At 46.3% G+C, this 18412-nt stretch overlaps 1 protein-coding gene across 2 annotated transcripts; it reads left to right on the top strand.

Annotated features, from left to right (window-relative positions):
* Positions 1-48: 48 nt before the first annotated feature.
* Positions 49-15493, top strand: Dele1 (DAP3 binding cell death enhancer 1). Of its 2 annotated transcripts, none has more exons than XM_020156052.2 (13): positions 49-207; positions 837-951; positions 1048-1156; positions 3081-3225; positions 4371-4532; positions 4811-4899; positions 4977-5073; positions 8091-8233; positions 9534-9692; positions 9786-9878; positions 11959-12118; positions 13287-13514; positions 14769-15493. In XM_020156052.2, exons 1-12 carry the CDS (start codon positions 177-179, stop codon positions 13511-13513), a joined length of 1530 nt encoding a protein of 509 aa, XP_020011641.2. In that variant the 5' UTR covers positions 49-176; the 3' UTR covers position 13514; positions 14769-15493. The 2 variants fall into 2 exon arrangements, with proteins under 2 accessions (XP_020011641.2, XP_073932878.1); XM_074076777.1 differs by lacking the exon at positions 49-207 and adding an exon at positions 250-443.
* The last annotated feature ends 2919 nt before the right edge of the window (positions 15494-18412 follow it).

Genomic DNA, 18412 nt, shown 5'->3' with positions numbered 1-18412 from the left:
CACTTCCTCTCGCTGAGCGCGTCCTTCCGGTTGCGCTCCTCGCTAATTGGCTGGCTGAGGGCTTGCGTAGGACTCGGCCGGCCACACTCGTACGGAGCCGCGGCCGCGCTAAACTGCTGTCCCGTGGTGTGGCCTTGCTTTTTCAGCGGCGAGCGCTCGGTGGTGCCGGCCCCGGCATGTGGCGTCTGACGGGACTCCTGGGCCGAGGTAAGGAGCATCTGAACCGCGAGCGTCTGGAGGCCGCAGAGACTGTGAAGTGGAGGCGGGGCGGCGCGGGACAACCGCCGAAGCAACGGTGGCGGGGCTAGAGTTGAGAAAGGCGGGCTACAGCCAAGAAGAGCCATTGGAATTTGAGATATAGTGGGGGGCAACGTGAGAAGAAGGTGGGGCGCCAGGAAGAGGAGTCGTCAACGAAGGGACTGGAGGCCAGGGCGTAGAAGCTGGTGAGGGGGAAGGGATTTAGGGGCTGCGCGCCGTATGTTGGGGGATGTGTGGTTGTCCAGCAAAGGTTGTCACTCATACGGGGCATCCTAACTGCTGTTTTATTGGTCTGGAATAGCCACTTAAACAAGTGTACCCTTGCTTAAGAACCACTGCAGGGGCTGGGGGTGTGGCACAGTGGTAGAGTGCTTGTCTCGAATGTAGAAGGCTCTGGGTTCGATCCCCAGCACTGCGAAAACAAATAAAAATAATAAAACCACTGCACAGGCAAATGCCAGTGATTCCTGGTTTCCCGGGGTAAGGCTTTCTTGCAGTTAGGGGGGGAAGATTGTTAGGGCTACCTTTGCCTCAGGCCTGTTCCTGTTAAAGTGACTGATCCTTGTGGTTCTGCACAGCTCTTCCCCGTCTGCTGGGACCTGATCTCCGGGGGGTGACCCCCAAGCCCACCAGTCCAGATGGGCCTCAGGCAACCCCCTCCACCTTGCTGGTGCCTGTGTCCAACTCTGACAGGTGAGACACTGCCATTCCACCACCTGTGTTCTCCCCCAGTTTCCCTTTGCCCCATTTTAGATGGAACTGAATAGCCATTCTGATTGCATCATGTAGGTCAGGCCCAGGCAGGAGCAGGGACCCGAAGTCCCATGGATGGAAGGATGCCTTCCAGTGGATGTCTGCACGTGTTTCCCCGAACACCCTGTGGGATGTCATCTCATGGGTAAGCCTTCCCAACCTGTCCTTTACCTTCATATGGTGACAGTGATTCTGAATGGAATAGCCTAGTCTAGAAATAGGGCAAGGCCATCACTGTGCCTACACAGTGAGGAGCCTGTGGCACTGGAACATATTCATGGAGATATGGGCACTCTAACCCTTGATGTGTATTTATTCCTCATTTCATTCAGTAAACATTTGTTTAACACCTTCTCTGTGCCAGGCATTTTTACTAGGCAATAGGGACATGGAAGAGAAAAAGATAGATACAATTCTTGTTTTTATGGAATATATGATAAGTACTCATAAATAGCTGATAAAATAGCATTACTAATATAAACATTATCTTGTTTGGTACTTACAGAGCTCTTCAAGGGAAATGTAATCTCCATTTTTTACAAGAAGAAACTCAGACTTTGAAATGTTAGATGACATGCTTAAGTTCCCACAACTGTTAAATGAAGGAACTGAATGCCGGAGTTCAGGTTTTATCACTTGTAGAAGCACCTAATACATGCATAATAGCTAATCCATAATAGCTGCTCAATAAACATTTGTTGAATCTGATCCATACCATAAGGTCAGATGCCCAGTTGCAAACACTAGGTCTAATAGGGCCGAGTCTTTACCTTGCAGGCAAAGTTCCATATAGAGCTTCTGCGTGTAAGGTATTGGAATAAAGTTGACACACACACAACACTCCCATGTATGTCACATCTCATGCCTGCTACTTTCACACTATGTACTTTGCACAAGTGACTTGACCCCTCAGAACCTCACTTTTCTTACCTACAAATTGGTGTCATCAGTAGAGCTGAGCTTGGGATGCCGCCACAACAGGGTCACTGCTCTCTGGGTATCTGTGGACTAGAGTCATAACATACCCTGAAGAGGGGAGTATTTTTGTATTTTGCCGAAGGTCTGAGCCCCAGGACAGTCCCACACGCGATTCCTTTTAGCTGAGAACTGGGCTCCAGAGGTACTGATACCATCTCTGGGCTCTGTAACTACTGCCCATCTGAAAGGGCCTACACACAAGCTTTCCCCAGTGCCATGGCTATTGTCCCTGTTCTTCACAATGCTGGTGCCTTGTCTTCCTCTGACCTTAGCTCCCCTGTCATCCACACGGGGAGGCTTTTCCTGACTTGTCCCTCTTATGCTCTGTATAATCTCCTGGTTTGTTTCCTTCTTGGAGATTAGCATAATTGCTAGTTACCATATTTATTTCTTGGTGTACTTGGGTTTTCTATTTCTCTCTCAACACAAGATATAGACTTCATGAGGATGGAGACTATCTGTCTTATTTGCTGTGGTACATAGTGCCTGCCTAACAAATAAATATTGGGACATCCCTCCCTGAGTACAACACAGGAAGAGAGGGAAAACCAAACAGTCACTAAGATAGAAGGTGTATCAGGTCTTTTTTGACCTGTCAGAGAAGAAACCCCTTCAACAAGTCCCTACCTGGTAGGGTGACTTGACTGAGGGGAAGGAAGGGCTGGGACAGATTGGAGAGTGAGCCTCGTGGGGAACTCAGACTTGACCTTGCATTTGTGGCTAAGCCCCAACTTACCACAGCATCTTTTTTGCTTGCTTAGCATCATCTGATGCCTTTGTTCAGTGTGCACTTATTAGGCTCCTACTATAGCTTAGCACCGTGCTGGTCACCCAGGGATACATTGGTGAGCAGCACATGTGTGGTCACTGCATTTCTTGGGCTTAGAGATGAACAGGGACCACAGTCCTTAGATGAGGAATTGTAGAGAGGCACATGAAGAGCAGAGAAGGTCAGGTGTTGTGAGAGTGTGTGGCGGGGGAGCTGTCCCACCTGAGTCAGGAAAGGCTTCTGGAAGAAGTAAGATTGAGCTGACTGCATCTGAAGTCACTGACTGGTAGGGACTGTGTCCCTGATGTGCTGTCTTTCCCAGGGCACCCTAGCTGTGCTGGCCTTGCACCTGGCAAGGCAGATCCATTTCCACGCATCCCTGCCAGCAGGACCTTGGCGAGCAGAACGTTCTTGGCATAGTCCTTTGCACCGTTTCCTCTTCCCTCCCTGGTGGCACCCACACTCCTGTGAGTTCTAAGTCCTGGGGGCAAGAGGTCTGGGCTGGGACTTTGGGCCAGGAAGCATCTCTGGCCACACCTCAGGAAAAGAACCATTAGCAACTCCTTGCTTTCCTATCTGAAGACAGAGGAAGGGGAGTGTGGGGAAGTTTTGTCCATGCAGGGTGCAGGCTACACCTGCCTTTCAGTGCCCCTCCCTGTCCTGCCATCACCTCCTAGGGAGGGAGCCCCTCCAGATCCAGGCTACTTTAGACCCTAGGTGTGGCTTCCTGCCCAACCCTCAACCAGTTAGGTCATTCTCTGGTCAACTGTTCAGTCACTCATCAGTAAAATGAGTCGGTTTTGGTTTTTGTTTTTTTTTTTGCAGTACTGGGACTTGAACTCAGGGTCTTCACCTTGAGCCACACTGCCAGCCCTTTGTGTGATGGGTATTTTCGAGATAGGGTCTTGCAAACTGTTTGCCTCGGCTGGCTTCGATTCATGATCCTCCTGATTTCTGCCTCCTGAGTAGCTAGGATTATAGGTGTGAGCCACCAGCTCTGGGCAGTAAATGAGTCTTTATTGAGTATGTATTATATGCCATGGTACAGAAGCCAGATAGTCTTGTGGTTGAGGCTCTGAAGTAAATTGTAAGGGTTTGAGCCCCTAAACTGCTGCATCTTAGTGTTGTGTCCTGGAAAAAGTCACTTTTAACTTCCCTGGTGTCTTGGTTCTTCATTTGTAAAATGGCATAATAATAAAACCTACCATAGGTATTTCTTGGGAAAACTAAATAAGTTAATATGTGTCCAGGACTCAGATCAGTGCTTATAAGAACTTGATAATTATTTCTTGTTGTTATCATGATTCTAATCATTACCAGTGTTATGATTAGAGCCAGGGCTACAATAGTGAATGAAGTAGAAGCCTCCCTACTACTGCAAGAATTCAGGCCAAGTGGTGATTTGTGCTTGGACAGGAGGTCAACATAAATGGGCCCTGGGAGACCTCAGTGGAGCCAGGCCAGCAAAGGAAACAGGAGGAAAAGTGGGAAGGAGGTGTCACAGGAGTTTTAGAGTTCTTCCTTTGGCCTCTAAAACCTCAGGGAGGACTGTCAAGCCCCTCAGCCTGAACTGCTCCCCTTCTCACCTGATCCTCTTGCTGGCTCTTTCCAGCACTGCGGAGGCACATTCTTCCCAGCCCTGAGGGCCCAGCTCCCAGGAGCACTGGCCTCAGGGAACCCAGGCTGGGCCAGCAGGAACCCACAACTCAGCCTGGGAGCCTCCCTTCATCCAGCTCTCTGAGGGCAGCTAGTCTTCAGGACCTCCCTGAAGAAGGTAGGCCTCGCCTCTTAGGCAGAAGAGGGGGAGGACAGAGACTGAAGGTGGGATGGGAGATAAACAAGGGCAGGGGGGCTGGGCAGATGAACCTTTATTGCTGTATATTCCTGGATAATAAAATCATCATTCCTGTAAGCTCCTATACCATCTGGGACATTTGAGAGCTGTTTTGGATCCTGGTTGGGGTACTGGATGGAGAAGCTGGGAGAGAAGGGGAAAAGGAGATGCGATCTCTTCTCCTGGGTCCTGGCTGGGTGCCGGCCTCTCTGTTGTAGGTTCCAATGATTTGGGCTTCCTGCATACCAGCAGTGACTTCAAGTCCAAGGCAAAGCCAGGCCAGCCCCAGCCCCCTGGTGAAAAGAAGGTATTATTCCTATAACCTTCCCCAGGGCAGGTTGTGATTGAACCATCCCTTGATGTATCTTTATGTGTCTTCCCCAGGAACAAGATAAATCACAAGCTCTTCCCCTGGAGGAGGCTGTGACTTCCATCCAGCAAGTCTTCCAGCTCAGCGTTTCCATCGTTTTCAACTTCCTGGGTAACTGGGGGGTGGGGAGACTGCTTCAAGGGAAAATGGAAAGGGTGTAGGGAAGGTGGAATACAGTGTGTGTGTGTGTGTGTGTGTGTGTCAGGGGGATATTTAAACAAGAGATTTCATTTTTATCTGGGCATGACAGTGCATACCTATAATCCCAGCTATATGGGACACAGGAGTAGTGGGATCAAGGTCTGATGTCAGCGTGGGGCAAAAAGTGAGAGACACAATACAAAAATAACTAAAGTAAAAAAGGGCTGGGGTCATGGCTCAAGTGGTAAGAGTACCTACCTGGAAAGCATGAAGTCCTGAATTCAAAAACCCTAGTACCACCAAAAAAAAAAAAAGAGAGAGATTTTATTTTCTCCTAGGTATGTGTTTTCTTAGTGATGTCGGGGCCCATTCTTCAAGTGTTCTTCCAGGCTGTAGTCTGACTCTCATGTTGAGGTCCAGTGTAGCCATTCCTGCTCCTGCCTTCCATTGCATATACTAGCCAGCGGGAGAGGAAGGCAGGAAGCTATAGGACCACTCCTTCCCTTTAAGGACATGACCTGGAAATTGCACTTGAGTTTCAGAAGCCAGAGTGTAGACTTAGGGCAACACCTGTTACAGAGGAGGCTGAGAAATGTAGTCTTCAGCTGAATGTTCATGTGCTTACCTGAAAATTGCTATATCTTAGAAGACACTGGCATTCTCTGCTACACTTAGGAAGAAACAAACTGGAGGTTTGGAGCAGGCCATCAAGTGCATGAATGGAAACTCTTAACCTATGTCTGGAAACTCCACATTCCACTCTTACCATTTGTCCTGGCTCTACTGTGACTTGGTTCATGTTTCAGGCTTTCTAATGTGGAGCCCCAGATTCCCTGCAGCTTCTGTGACGGTCTAGTTAGCAGGTGGGTGAAAGGCTGGGATTCATTCAGAACACATTTACTGAGCAGTCAGTAACCTTTTGATAGGCCCTATATTAGGTGCGAGACATGGTCCTTACTTTCACGGTGCCCATATGTGAGTTGGAGGAGAAAACAACAGTAAGTTGGGAAATAGATCAAAAAGAATTTCAGATGATGGTAAGTGTTATAAAGAAATTAAACAAAAGATGTTTAGTAACTTGGGCAAGGAACTTTGCTGAAAGGAAGACCCTTGAGCTAAGATCTGATTGACAAAGGCAAGCCACTTTTGTTCCCATCTGGAGAAAGAGCTTTCTAAGCAGTGGGAGCAACAAGTACAAAGATCCTAAGGCAGCACCGTGTTTTATTTATGGGAACAAAAAAAGGTGAGTGTGACTGGAGCATAGAGATGACAAGAAGAATAGAAGGATATGAAATCAGAGAAGTAGGCAGAGGCCAGATCAGGTAAGGCCGTCTGAACCAACGTAGAGTATGGACTTCCTAAGTGAGACAGGAAGCCATTGGAGCAGGAAGAGGGTTAGTCACATGATCCAATTTACTTTTCCAAAGATCTCTCTGGCTGTTGTGTAGACCATCCTGGATTGAAGGGAGCTAGAGGAAAAGCAGAAGACCAGGTAGGGACTGTTTCCGACACCTAAGCAAAACATTATGGTGGTTGGTTAAGGCTAGAGGAAGAGAAGACCAAAAGAGAGGAGGGATCAGAGTTTATGATGGAGCCAGTGTGGGGAGTGGAGGCAGGGCAAGATGCTTTGCCCTCTCTAGTTTTCTCCCCAAGGACAGAGGGCTCTTTGAACCCTGGACGGTGAGCTTCAGGCAGCAGGGAAGTGAGTCTAATTCACCAGCAGCTGAATGGAGCCTGGCTTCTTCCTCATTAGCTTTTTGTGATTTTGCTGGGCAGGCTCTTCTCAGAATTTTCTTGCCCGTTCCTTCATTCATATATTCATTTATTCAAGTGCTAAGCACTGTGGCAGAACACAAAGGCAGCATAAGCTATGATTGTATTTTGCATTTATATAGAGCTTTCACCCTATGCAAAGTTATTTCTCCCACGTTCTTTTTCCTGCCTTGCCTCTAGGATTTTACAGTCTAATTGAGAAGACAGTATTGTACTCTTGGAACAGATTAGTTCATAGACAAAGGCTTGGTATATTAGGAAAATTCCAAAAACGTCATAAAGCCTGAGTGTGGTCTGAAGGTTCTAGAGCAGAAACAAGATGGGAGGTTGATGTGGAGGTGAAAGAGGGTCCCAGGCAGAGCAAGTCTGAGCAGAGTTGAGAACTGGCAATGCCTGGTACCTTTCCTGTTTTCCTTTCACTTGGGCAATGGAAAGAGCCTAGGCTTTGGAGTCAGATGAACCTGCATTCAAGCCCCAGCTCTTTTATATTCCTGCTCCCAGTTTCCTCATAAGACAAGATTAACAATATCACTGTGTCAGTTAGGGTTCATTGGTTAGAAGCAACCCAACCCAAACCTACTCTGGCTAAAAGTTCAAGGAATCTATTGGGATCTCCTGACCTGTGAAGCCTCAGAAAGGACTAGAATCAGGGAAGCCCCGGAGACTCAGGGGGCAGCAGATGACAGTATTTCTAGACTGCTGCTATCAGAATAAACTTACAAGAGCTATTTTCTCTCCTTGACCCAAACTGATCACCATTAGGACTCCTAAGAGAGTCTCATTGGTTGGCCTTTTTTTTTTTTTTTTTTTTTTTGGTGCAACTGGGGTTTGAACACAGGGCTTTGCGCTTGCTAGACAGGCACTCTACCACTTGAGCCATGCCTCCAGTCCAAGAGTCTGAGGGTTGGGAAGACACAGGAAGGTTGGATGACAGGACAAGGGAGGGGTTTTTCCCAAAGGGCGATGGGAATGTTATTGCCCGGAGCAGGACTGGTTTACAAGAGGGCAGTGTCCACTGATAGTCAGTGAGGTATCTAGAGAATAGAGATATTCACAGTGACCAGTGAGATATCTAGAGGATGAAATACATGCCAATGTCAGTGCAAAGAATAAAGGAGAAAACCTGGGATAAGATGGAGAACCTGTGAGTGTCTCACTGGGAACAGAGGTTCACAGAAAAAGCTATGACTTTTATGCCCTATGCTTTCTTACAGGGACAGAAAACATGAAGAATGGGGATTACACAGCAGCCTTTTCTTATTTCCAGAAAGCCGCAGACCGCGGCTACAGCAAAGCACAGTACAATGCGGGCTTGTGTCATGAGCATGGCAGAGGCACACCCAGGGACCTCAGCAAGGTATTGTCCCTTCTACCCTGCCTCCAGGCCTAGCCTTGGGGCTGAGCTGTCCAGTGATCTCCAGAAATGAGCAGTGAGGAGGGAAAGGGGAAAGTCTCACTGTGCTCCCTGACTTGGTAGCAGCCCGGCTGTGAGGGGAACATAAGAAAGAAGCTCCTGCTGGGTGTGGTGGTGCCTGTGTATAATTCCAGCACCTGGGAGGTTGAGTCAGGAGGTTTGAGAGTTTGAGGCTAGCCTGAGCTACATAGTAAGACCTGAGAGAAAGAGAGAAGCAAGAAGCTCCCAACTTCTAGAAATTTAGACTCAAAAGAACTTGCCTTTCTTCTTTGCAGCTGTACCCTCAGAGCCTACAACAGCTCCTTGATAAATGGATTAATTCTAAAAAAAAAAAAAAATAGGATAAGTACACAAAGGTGATATATACAAGAATGTACTCCTTTGAATTGTATATAAAGGCCAAAGAAGGGAAAGCAACTTAGAGTCCCTGTGGTGGGGAACTGGTTCATCATGTCTGTGTGGGCTTTAACAGTGATTTGCTACATCTATATTGGTAGGGAATGACATTCATGGTATATTGTTCAGTTAAAAAAAGTTACAAAATAGCATAAACTAATGGTCTTTGGAGGGGCAAGGGGTAGAACTGGGATTTGAATTCAGGGCTTCACCCTTGCAAAGCAGGCACTCTACCTAGAGCTTGAGCCGCACCTCCAGTTCCCAAGTAGCTTAGTATGATCCAGTTCTCTCTCTCTCTTTCTGTGGTATATGATGCATGTGTGCGTAACACATATCTATAGGAAGAAATTTGCAAGGTATACACTAAAATTTTAATAGAGAATGCTATTTAGGAAGCAGGGTTTCTTGGGGTTTTATGTTTCTATTATTTTCTTTTCTCTCTCTCTCTTCGATTTTTGTTTATTTTTTTGAGACAGGATCTCACTATGTAGCTCAGGCTGGTCTCAAACTTATCCTCCTGCCTCATCCTCCTGAGTACTGGGATTACAGGTATATATTACTGTGCCCAGCCTTATATTACATTTTTAATTTTTGGCCTATGTGTTTTTTCTTTTTTTTTTTTTTTTTTTGGTGGGACTGGGGTTTGAACTCAGGGCTTCATCCTTTGCAAAGCAGGTGCCCTACCACTTGAGCTTATGCTTCCAATCCATAATTTTAGCTTTTATCTATATTTTCTGACTAATCTATAATGATTTGTATTATTTAATTAAAGTTATTTTTAAAAATTTTCAAAGAAAAGGCACTTATAGAGGTACCAGCAGACTATGTGTTTCTTCCTTTGCCTCAGGCAATCCTCTGTTACCAGTTGGCTGCCAGCCAAGGCCACAGTCTGGCTCAGTATCGCTATGCCAGGTGTCTACTGCAAGACCCTGCCTCCTCATGGCACCCTGAGCAGCAGAGGGCCTTATCCATGCTGATGCAGGCTGCAGACTCAGGCTTAAGAGAGGTGAGTGCTGTTGGTGGGGTTAGTCCTAAGTATCTAGGGCATAAAGAGCCTGAAAGTGACCAACATGCCTTTTTCCTTCCTCCTTGAACATAGGCCCAAGCTTTCCTCGGGGTGCTTTTCACTAAGGAGCCACACCTGGATGAACAGAAAGCTGTGAATTATCTTTGGCTTGCAGCCAACAATGGGGTATGAGACCTCTGACATCTGGGCATGTTGGGGATGAATTCTGACTAAGAAAAGACTTGGGAACTGGCTCTGAGTTCTTTGCTTAGGGTATTGTTTGCTAGGAACCTTGGGCTGACTTCAAGCCTTAGCTCCTGTTGATTTACTGTGAACCTGGGAAGGTCCATTGGTGTAAAGTTGCTTAAAATCAGCTGTGGTTGGAGTATGTACTCTCTGACATCACTAAGTGCTGCAAAGCAGGGCTTCTCCCCACCCAGCCATTGTTAAACATTTCACAGCACACTACTGGACTGGCCACGTCTTCATTCACACCTGCTTCTCATCTTTTAAATTGTTATAATGATGCTTGCCTTACCCATCTATTCCCTCACAGGGTTGTTGGAAGGATCAGAATCTGAGGTAACGGGTGTGAGCACATTTTGTAAGCTCCATGACTAGTGTATCATTGCAAGTGGTGGTGGCCTGGAAAAGTCAGACACAGCAAGCAGTTTGCAGGGAGAGGGATATCTGGTTGGTGAAGAACTGGGTGTGTTGGCATTCAGGCAGCATAATCACCCAGAGTTTGTTCCACAGGGCATTAGTTCCATGGGATCTTCATGAGTAATAGGAGGAGAAAGATGGTTAGTTGAGTTTGGGAAGCACTGAGTTAAATGGCTATTTGTAGTACAGGAAATCTCAGAGCTTTATGTCATGTGAAGCACCAAGAAGATGCTCTGTAGTTTGCAGGATTCCTCAAATGCATTAGACCTTAGGTGTTTTCAGTTTCACCTGGAAACAACCCAAGCTGGTAGTCCTCAGTTAGAGCAAGCAATGTACATGCACTGTAATTTCCCTGCACAAGGACTACTGCCTCTCTGTATCTTCTGGCCAACACATTGATAGCGCTATTGAACTCCTGGGCATTGGGATACTTTTCTTTGTCTATTCTCTGTTGCCTGAAGTATCTATTGTCACTGTCAAAGGGGACTGATGTCACCAACCAGTACCCGGCACTATGTCTGTTCTTCCTTGTATGTCACTCATTATGGAGCACTGTGTTAAGACACAGACTTCACATTCTTCTAACCTATCAGGAACTGTCTGTATGGGTGTGTTCAGGAGTGGGTGGTTAGCCTTAAAATGCCCACCATGTGTTCTGTCCAGGCCTGTAGCCCTGAGTCTACTGTGTTTACTGCAGAGATTTTGGCCTGCATGTTACAGAAGTGAGGAAAGAATGCATAGCACAAGTTCAACTGTGGAGGGTAGAACAGAAATGGGACCATGGTAGGGAGTCCACAGAATGTTTTGTTTTTCAAGTTGGGAGACTGAATATGATGAAAATATTCCAGTGAAGAGGGAGAGCTTAATGATGCAAGCAATAATAATAATAACACGAATGTAAGCATTTTTCACATAGTAACATGACAGCTTCATGAGGTAGTGGTATTACCATCCCCACTTTATAGGTGAGGAAGCTAAGGCATGTAAAGTAACATGCCTGAGGTTACCCAACTAGTAAGAAGCAGAGCCAAGACTGGAGCTCAGACTGGCTGGCTATATAGGCTGAGCTCCTGACACCTACCTGTTTCACTTCTTGGAGGAGAGGCAGTGTTCTCTGTGAGAGGAGAGGACACAGCTGTGGACAAAGGGCATAGCCTTTAAAGGTTGAGGAACATTTGCTCTGTCATTTCTCCTTCTCTGCCACCTCAGGGAGAGACTTAGGAAGCCATAGACAGCCTTTGGGAAACCATCCTCCATCCTAGCTTCCTGCTCTTTCAGGAGAAGGTAGACGCCTGAGTGCCAAGTTTTCCATACTGGACTGAGTTTTTATTGCTGCTTTCTTTCATCCAGTCTTAGTGAACTAGAGAAGCCCCCCTACCACTCTGGCTGGTGTCTGCCTGGGCAGAGGACCTTCTCTCCTCAGGGTTGGGCAGACCCTGGGCTTCTGGCATTTCATGGTTGAGATCCCTTGGAATGGAGCAGGGCTGGGCTTTAACCCTGTGTGACTGAAGCCCCAGCATGCCTGACTCTACCTTCTTCCTGGCCAAGCATTTAGTTCCTCATTCCTTCATGTGTCTTTATGTCTGTCCATTTTCTCTTTCAGGATGCACAGAGCAGGTATCACTTGGGAATTTGCTATGAGAAGGGCCTTGGTGTAAAGAGAAATCTGGGAGAGGCTATGAGATGTTACCAGCAGTCAGCTGCTCTGGGAAATGAGCCTGCCCAGAAAAGGCTGCAGACCCTTTTTTCCATGGAGGAAGCAGGTAACATGCAAGCCAAAGTCATGAAGTTCTTTCTGAACTCAGTACGCTGTGACGGACAAGGGGGGCAGGTAGTAGTAGCCCCTGGTCTCTTTGTCATTTCAGCCTCGGTGGTTAAGAGCATAGGTTTTTAAGTGAGACAAACCTGAGTTTTAACCTTTGTCATTGAACTGAGCATGTCTTTGAGCCTCAGTTTCTTCACCTCTAAAAATCAGGGTAATAGTACTACCTGACTCATTAGCTTGTTGTAAGGACTGAGAGAACAATGAAGGACTTAGCACAACTGGGTGTGTTGGCACACACATCTAATCCCACACTCGAGAGATTAAGGCAGGATGGTTGAGAGATCTAGGCCAGCCTGGCTATATAGTAAGACCCTGTCTCAAAAAAAATAAATAAAATAGAAGGGGTGGAATGGTTCAGGTGATAGCACACCTGCCTGGCAAGCACAAAGCCCTGAGTTGACCCCTGGTACCTCCAAAAATAAAAATAAATAAAAACTTTTTAAAAACACAAATAAATAAAATGGAAAAATGAGATCTGTTCAAACTATTCCAGGAATTGGGGGAGGGGGAGATAAAGGAGAATGATGGAGGGGGTGAATCCAACTATGATATATTGTAAGAACTTTTGTAACTATCACAGTGTACCCCCAGTACAATAATAATAAAAATAAATAAACAACAGCAAATAAATAAAAAAGGATTATGCCAAGAGTGGTGATGCATACCTAGCTACTCAAGACAGGGAAGCAGGAAGATCTTGAGTTGGAGCCCAGCCTGGGCAAAGTTAGTGAGACCCTATCTCAAATGCACAATAAAAACCAAAGGGCTGGGAGCATGGCTCACGTGGTACAGTGCTTGCTCATGTGGAGGCCTAGCTTCAATCTTTGATATGCAAAAAAATAAAAGGACTTGGCACAGCCTGACACAGAGTAGGTACTCAACAAATGGCTACTCTGGTTCTCTGTGCTCTTCAGGAGAACCAATGCCCTGAGGCTGTCTGAGCTGCTCATTGTTCTAGGGCTTCGAGAGCCCTGCTTACCCATGAGTTACTGGGGCTGGGCTGGGTTGACTTTGCTAGGGGGAGCCAGGTCCTTTAGGAAGTCCTTGCTCTGAAGTCAGAATCTGAGAATGTCCCACAAGTAAGCATTGCTCTCTTCTTCTTGTAGCCCCAAAGCCTGGCCACTTGGCAGTAACAGGACTCAAGTCTTTCTCCAGCCCCTCCCTGTGCAGCCTGAACACCCTGCTGGGAGGTACCGCAGGCCTCCCCCATGCCTCAAGCACAGGGAACCTCGGTCTCTTCTGCAGAAGTGGGCATCTTGGCACCAGCCCTGGAGTCCCCAGCAGGGCTTTCCCCTCCTTGGAAAGGAGTCTCGTAAGACTTGGTTTTGGCTAAGGTGAGATAAAACAGTTGCTGATGTCTCAGGGAGCAGGGGGCAGAAGGTTGCATGACAAAAATAAGGTGTCAGGGCTGGATGCCAGTGGCTCATGCCTGTAATCCTAGCTATTCAGAAGGCAGAGATCGGGAGGATTATGGTTCGAAGCCAGCCCAGGCAAATGGTTCGCGAGACCTTATCTCGAAAAAACCCTTCACAAAAAAGGGCTGATGGAGTGACTCACTGAGTTCAAACCCCAGCACCACAAAAAAAAAAAAAAAAAAAAAAAGGGTGTCAATATCTCCTGCCACAGTGGAAATTCCACAAATAGTTGAGGTGCCCAACTATATAAAGTGTATGGCTAATCAATGACTTTGACCTTTCCTCCACTTTTTAGCCTCACAGATGATCCTTAAATACATTTTCAGTCTTTTCTGGTCTGTCTACCAAAAGGATTCATTCAGTGACTTCTGAAAAATTACTGGACAATCCAGAGATCCTTTCCTTACATTAGCCTTACCTTTGAGCAAATCACTTACTGTCTCTGCCCCATGCCTCAGTTTCCCCACACTTAACTATTGTTTGCCAACATCTGATGTGTGTGTGCCTCTGGTAGTTCACAAGAGGATTTTAGGTGGTATGCAAATATGACTAGCGTATTGACCTGTAATTTTTTTGTACATGCTTACAAAGCTAACTTTAAAAAAAAAAAGGAATTGATATATTTTTTAAATTTTATTGTTTTTACATTCACTCACATGTATATACATTGTGTGGGCCACCTCCTCCCCACCTCTACCCCGGGAATCAATTTAAAGGAAAACATCATGTGAAGGGGTTCCAGAGAGGTGGCAGAAACCATGGAGATTATTCCATGAGTGGCTGAAACGTGGAAAACACCCAAGTCAGGTCATCCCTGAGAGTAGCTGTGACATTTGACCCCAATATATTCATGGTTGCTTTCATTCCACCTTTGATCTGGGAGGAATATCTTTTCCCCACCCCAGCAAGGATTTATTTTAGTATAACTGGATAAAGTACAGACAAGGTAGGGTGGGGAGGACAGAGAGAGAAATGTTTCCTGCCCTCATTCAGGAAATGGGAGCAAAGACTTCTTTTTTTGTTTTGTTTTGTTTTTAATAAGCATATGTTAGTTGTACAAAGGGGTTTCATTATGTCTCCATACAGGCATATAATGTACTTTGGTCATTTTTACCCCTGGAATGTGTTTCTTTCTTGAATGCCTATATGTGTGTGTCTGCTTGACTTTTCCAGATCTCCTGAGCCCTAAAGATGGAGCCTGTGAGTTCTCAGCGATACTACAACTTGAGTCCCAAAGAAGAGGCCAGTTCTCAACTTACCTTCCCAAAAACCTCAAGTACCTTCCCAGCACCTTAAAAGGAAAGTACATGAAGACCAAGGTTCTGGCTCTGCTGCTTGCCTAGCCATGTCACCTTGAAGTGGTGACCTGACTCCATAATACTGTTTCCTCAGCTGTTGATCAGGAGCAGTGGTGTGTGTCTTTATACTTTATAGGATTGAAGTGGAGTGTTTCAGTTCGAAAGACCTACGTGTTCACTGGTCCTCCAGAGTTAGGTGATGCCCATGATTCTCTACCCTGGCTTCTATTTTGCCAGTTCTTTCTGTCACTTTATGTGAAAGCCTTATCATCCTGCTGATATGAGGAAGTAAATGGAGATTGGCTACCTGGAGTCTTGGAGTTAGAGAGTGTAGATTAAGAGTCCTCATTTGGGAAAGGTGAGCCAGAAATGTATGAGTGTTTAATAAAGCAGATAGTGGACTATCTCATCACTGTTGCCCTTGAGTATGTTGGGGAAGGCCAGGAGGAGCAGGAGGAGCTGAAAGCTGAGGCTCCATCCTCATCTCTTAAACTCTCCATTAACCAATTTTAAGAGTCTTAAAAGCTTCTCCAAGAGAGAGACTTAGAAAAAAATGATTTCTGAGTCAACGCTAATGACTTCAATAAATGAATTTGTGAATTGCTGTTCCCTGGCTTCTGGATGTTAGCCCAAGTTCAATAGCATAGATGTGGTTTAAGGGTATGGGGTGGGAGGGACCAAGGAGCATTCCACACACATCCCTCCCCACTCCCACCCCTGCCCCATGACTGAAAGGGAAGGACCAGCCAGGTGGCCATTCAAAGATGAGGGTATCTGGGGGGAGAAATGGTCCTCATTTCCATCTCTGCTGCCCACCCTCACCTCTCTCATCCTTTATGTGGTCCTTACCATACTTCTCCAACACCTTGCTCACCATTAGAGCTCCAGAACCTCCCCTATGGCTGCTCTGCACACTGCCCTCACCGCCCTTAGACCTTACTAACCCCCAAAGACAGTGTTCCTTGGTAGCGGGGACCTTGACTTTGTATTCTACTAGCCCAGCACTTACAGCAGTGCTTTGCAGGGTAAGGTTTTGATGCTCAGAGTTTTAAGCCATTCAGTGCATGAATTTCTAAACCCTCTGCCAAAAAAATAAAAACGTTTTCTGTGGTCAAATAAGTTTGGTAAGCACCACCTTCCATGTTTGACATCTCCTTTTTATAGATCCACAGTACCCATAGCATATTCCAGGCTCCAAGAAGTCCTGCAGTAAGAACATGACTAACCCCATGTGTTCCTCCTGCAAGTGGCCTGTGAACCTGCCTGGGCACCCTGGGAAATGTCATCTCCAACCTAAGGATGAAGAACCTGTGCTTGTGGAGAGAGAAGGGTGGAAGTCGTGAGAGATGTCAGGGGACCAAAAACTCAACTGTATAGTCACTGTGGTCTCCATACCACCCCAGGGGACGGACTTCATGAACAGACCTGGCAACTGCTGTGCCTTTGTCATTAAAATTCTGTTATTAATGACCTGTTGATGTTATTGCCCTCAGAGGACAGAGACATGGCCCCAAAGCAGGGCCAGCCTGACTTAGGATGCTGGGGAATCCAAGGGTTAGGGTCTGGCACCCTTAGCCATGAGGCCTGTGAGCAGAAGTCTTCTGCTTCAGTTTCTCTCTCTGGAATATTCTCTTTCCAGGAAGCAGATACTGGTGGGAACAAGGCCATTTGGTTCATCGGATCATCAGTGCTAATACAGTGCAGGGCACTTAGTAGATATTCAGTGAATAGCTATTCAATAAATGAGAGTGATTATATGTAACTCCTCCACCCCATGCCCAGCACCAAGCCTACATGTAGTATGTGCTTTAAATAATTGTTGATACCCGGGCTCACACCTGTAATCCTTGCTACTCAGGAGGCAGAAATCGGGGATCATGGTTTGAAGCCAGCTCAGGCAAATAGTCCATGAGACCTGAAAAGAAAAAACCCATTATAAAAAAAGACTGGTGGAGTGACTCAAGGTATAGTCCCTGAATTCAAGCCCCAGTACCACACACACACACAAAATAGTTGGTGGATGAACATCCTCCTAATGCCTTTACCACCACTTGATCCTTGCGTTATTTCTGGCACTTAGAAATGGTTCAACAAATAAAAAACGTTTGTTGAGTGAATGTTTATATGTGCCCTCCCATTACATTGTACCCAGTACTTAGTAGAGACTAGAAAACACTGACCTATTTTCTAGGTACACATGTGCCAGGCTGAGCCTTTCCTCCCTCCCTCTACCTGCCTTCTTTTTGAGATTTGGTTCTCTCCAGAGTCCCAAGGGTAGTAGTTGCCATCTCGTTCTTGTTTCAGCCAGAGGAGAGGTAGGGTCAGTGGGCTTCCAAGCTAAAGTTGGGTGACAGATAAGAAGGCTGCCTGTCAATCTCTGAGCTGCCCCCAGGCTCTGAGTAAGCACTGCCTTGCACTCAGTGCTGGAGAACAGCTGACTATTGATAAAAAAAAAAAAAAAAGTCCCTCTATGGTTTCCAAATTAAGACGACATTTAACTGAGTGCTTACTGGTTCTGCTCTCTCAGTCTCCCAGGGGACAGAGCCCATCTTGGTGGAAACTGTTTTGAACATGTCCAAAGTCTCAGCTTTGACATCTTGGCTGATGTCAAGAAGTTTCTGTAACCTTCTTGTTCAGCACACCCAGTTCTGTCACCATATGCACTGTCTCACTCTCAGCCTGTTAGGGGAAAATGCTGGTGTCAGCGCGCTATAAGGGAGTGTGTGGTACAGGGGAGAGCACCAACCCTCATGTCACCCTCCCCCACCCTGACCAAAGATCACTTGCCTCAGAACAGGAGCAGCTCTGCCCTGTTCTCCAGGCATTCTCCAGGCTCTGTAGGGATAGAGCTAGAGGACTGCCATGGTCCTTAATCTTATTTAGGTCAGAGCCCCCTTTGAGAATCTAATGAAAGCACCCACTCCTTCCCAAAGAAAAATGTATGTCCTCCCAACTTTGCACACAACCAGCAGATTCACAGATCCTGAAGCCCCACCAGGGACCCCAGGTTAAGAACACTTAATGTATGAGAACACCAGCCTAAATTGCAGATCCAGATAATAGCTCTGCCACAAACCTGCCATATGCCCTTGGGCAAGTTGCCTGTGGTTTTTGTCTATGTTTCCTTGGTTGAGTTGAAATAGCTGAAGTTCAGACTCCTTAGGACTAAAATGGCCCCCATCTGCAGAGGTTTGGACAGTATTTAGGGCAGTACTCCATAACCTTTTATAAGTCACATGTTCCCTTGGGAATCTGATGAGAACTTTGTACCTTATGTCTAGAAAAATGCCCATACAGAAAGTTTTGCCTGGTATTCAGGGGAAAAGTGAGCCAGAAATGTATACCCTCTAGTACTAGGATTTGAACTAGAGAAATGCAGTGGTCCAGGGTATCCAGGACCAGTTGCAGTCATGGTACTTTTAACCCCCTCTCTCTTTACTCTCCCAACATCAGCTCTGTACTGCAAATAATCCACTAGTAACTGATGAGGTCATCATGATCTCCCTTTTTTTTTTGTTT

Source organism: Castor canadensis, chromosome 6, assembly GCF_047511655.1.
Source record: "Castor canadensis chromosome 6, mCasCan1.hap1v2, whole genome shotgun sequence".
NCBI classification, from domain to species: Eukaryota; Metazoa; Chordata; class Mammalia; order Rodentia; family Castoridae; genus Castor; species Castor canadensis.
This window is presented reverse-complemented; position numbering and strand designations above follow the sequence as displayed.

Excerpts from the sequence above, each read along its gene's own strand:
- Dele1 (XM_020156052.2), top strand. The coding sequence starts at position 177 with ATGTGGCGTCTGACGGGACTCCTGGGCCGAG. Across the intron at positions 208-836 it reads GACGGGACTCCTGGGCCGAG|CTCTTCCCCGTCTGCTGGGA; the intron begins GTAAGGAGCATC and ends GGTTCTGCACAG. Across the intron at positions 9,879-11,958 it reads GGCTTGCAGCCAACAATGGG|GATGCACAGAGCAGGTATCA; the intron begins GTATGAGACCTC and ends TTTCTCTTTCAG.